The sequence below is a fragment of the Camelina sativa genome, chromosome 3, assembly GCF_000633955.1.
Source record: "Camelina sativa cultivar DH55 chromosome 3, Cs, whole genome shotgun sequence".
NCBI classification, from domain to species: domain Eukaryota; kingdom Viridiplantae; phylum Streptophyta; class Magnoliopsida; order Brassicales; family Brassicaceae; genus Camelina; species Camelina sativa.
In genome coordinates, this window is record NC_025687.1 from 9,257,230 (window position 1) to 9,259,658 (window position 2,429).

A 2,429-nucleotide genomic window follows, 5' to 3' on the forward strand; every position below is an offset into this window, starting at 1 on the left:
GCGTACATGAATGTAATATTTTCTTTCATCAACAAACTCCCTAAAAATTTGTAGCAATTATCTATGCACCATGTCATAAATGATGTACGAATTAGGAGTCCAAGAAAAAGATTCAACTGAGTACTAAGTAACTGTAGAGTCTCAACATACCTGTTTTCCTCCTCTTACTTTCATGCGTTGTTTTAGAAACACCCAGAGCCTCATCTGATGCTTCAGAGTATGTCAAACGGATGTGAAAAGAGCTTGAATCTGATTGAGCGCCCTGCAACACTCAAAACAGAGAAGACATGTTTGTTATCTGGCCAGCGAAATGCACAAATTATAACATCCAGTTGTATAAGATACTACGCAATAGAGGCATCGATGAAACCTAAGCAACTCAAACAATTTCCAAAACAAAAACAAATTTAAGCAGATCACCGACTCACCAAAGAAGCTTTAAGTGGATCCAAGATTAGAACTTTCAAAGCATCCTTAACAGATATTTTGTCACGCTGCAGCCAACCTTCAGTGCTATACTTTTCTTTAAGGTATGACCTATAAAGGTAGAGAAACATCATCAACACTAGACTAGCGCAGAACCAAAACAAGAGGAAAACACTTTTAGAGGTACAGTGTATAAGACAGGATTCAATATGCTCATAAACATGAATGCAAGTGAAGCTTACAAGACTGCACGTTCATTGTCCATGATAGTTGATGGCACAGAGACTTCAAGACCAAAGCTATCGAAATCATGAAGATCCTGCTTCACCAAGTCCGTTACCCTAGCAACGTAATCACTACTAGTATCCGATTTCACCAGCTTTTTTTCAGCAGCATCGGAAAAAACGAATTGCAATATACCTAAACAAACAATGCAGATTCTGGAGCAATTAGATTCTGATGAACCAGTTTCATCATCACCAGATTCTAGCCAGCTGTGCAGAGTTGAAGTCGAGACTGACGACAAATCCGAATCGAATGCCTCGACGGCTATCAATCGGAATATACATCTCTCGCATACCTACACAGAGCAAAGAAGACGCACGGAATTAATAAACATCGAGTAGGAATAAAAAAACGAAGCGGAGTCGGAGGATGTGTCTGAGATACATAAACCCTAAGAACGTGATAAGAAAACGCACCCCGAGTGATAGAAGATCTTTCACAGCACCGGAATGCAGAGATCGAGCTGTTTCGTACACGCGCCGAGTCTTGGAGTCACCATGGCTTACGAGGCCGTTGACCAAGACGGATGAGTCGCCGGCGGCGGGTACTGTTTCGTCGGACATTGGTTTTGAAAAATTGGAGAAGGCGGCGTCTAGCAAATTTACCAACCAATTGCAGTGGTGAGCTTATTCAGTTTTCGTGGCAAAAGAAACAGGCTAATAGAGTTTTACCTTAACTATAGAATTAGTTATATATAGTTAAACAAACAGCAAAGAGGGCGTTTGGTCTAGTGGTATGATTCTCGCTTTGGGTGCGAGAGGTCCCGAGTTCGATTCTCGGAACGCCCCTCTTCCCTTTTTATATATTATGCACTATCGCTTTCTTTATTTTTTTCATCCACCTTAGATCATCTTCATCTTTATCAACGAGTTTAAGAATCGCTGAGAAGCGTCGACGTGCTCAAATATTGTTGGGTGAGGGGAAAAAAGATCGATAATTTTTTCTTCCTCCTCTCTCTCTCTTTGTCCGACGGCAGATATCAACGGCGACTCTAGTGCATGTAATCCGCAAATTTTTTTTTTGAAATCGGAGAGTCACATTCACCAAATCGAAGAGTCACAGTCACATTCTCCGGTTTGCACATACACGTTGGAGGAGGAACATGAAAGGTTTATACTTTTTTCGGAATCTATATACGTTAGGTTGGGATTTCATCTGGAGCTGCTGCAGTAGCAGCAATCAGCTTGGCTAAAATAGAAGAGAATGCTGGAAAACTTATCACGGTGAGAAAGCTCAATATTTGTTTTCTTTAGCTCTTAATAGACTTCTTAAAAAAACGTGTTCTGTTTAGTTCCATCCACAAAGAGATACAAGAGATGAGATATTAGTAGCAGCAATTAGAAAAGCCCCCTCAAGTTTGGTCCTTGGGGAGATTGTAAACAATAATTCTCTTTCTTGGTGAACTTGAAGTGGTTCTGGAGGCAATACAGACTGTTAAGTTTCAACGCTGTATGGTCCCTCTGTTCCAACAGGTTGCTCGATGCCTCAGTAGCTCCAATTTTCAAGTTAGTGATGGAACCTATATGCGTCTCATTCAATGGTTCAATTTCTATCAGTTTGAGAGTTTCAGTTTATGTTCTTGATGCAATAAGTTAAATGTTTCAGTTTTTGTCTCAGATCTTGATGAGTTTATAATGAAGCGAGGAAGAAAGAGATGGAATCAATTTGATTCAGTTGTTTCGGGCTTTTTATTTGGTGAAGATTACAGTTTGTTTTGG

General features: G+C 40.2%; 1 protein-coding gene, 1 long non-coding RNA gene and 1 other non-coding gene across 5 annotated transcripts in view; 2 read left to right on the forward strand and 1 right to left on the reverse strand.

Moving 5' to 3' along the window:
* Positions 1-1,345, reverse strand: part of LOC104776156 (putative tRNA pseudouridine synthase Pus10) — a 4,675-nt gene extending 3,330 nt beyond the window's left edge. The window contains exons 1-4 of one of the 2 annotated variants that reach the window (XM_010500169.2): positions 1,128-1,345; positions 669-1,006; positions 429-537; positions 151-262 (exon numbers count right to left, since the gene is read on the reverse strand). In XM_010500169.2, the coding sequence (XP_010498471.1) occupies positions 151-262; positions 429-537; positions 669-1,006; positions 1,128-1,274 (706 nt within the window). In that variant the 5' untranslated portion in view covers positions 1,275-1,345. Of the gene's footprint in view, positions 1-150; positions 263-428; positions 538-668; positions 1,007-1,127 lie in introns of those variants that run through there. The other variant, XM_019243564.1, reaches the window with a different exon arrangement.
* On the forward strand, positions 1,428-1,499 carry TRNAP-UGG. The gene has a single exon. It is a non-coding gene; the product is annotated as a tRNA-Pro (tRNA).
* Positions 1,564-2,423, forward strand: LOC109132236. Of its 2 annotated transcripts, none has more exons than XR_002037484.1 (3): positions 1,564-1,934; positions 2,003-2,216; positions 2,317-2,423. It is a non-coding gene; the product is annotated as an uncharacterized LOC109132236 (long non-coding RNA). The 2 variants fall into 2 exon arrangements; XR_002037485.1 differs by having other exon boundaries at positions 2,329-2,423.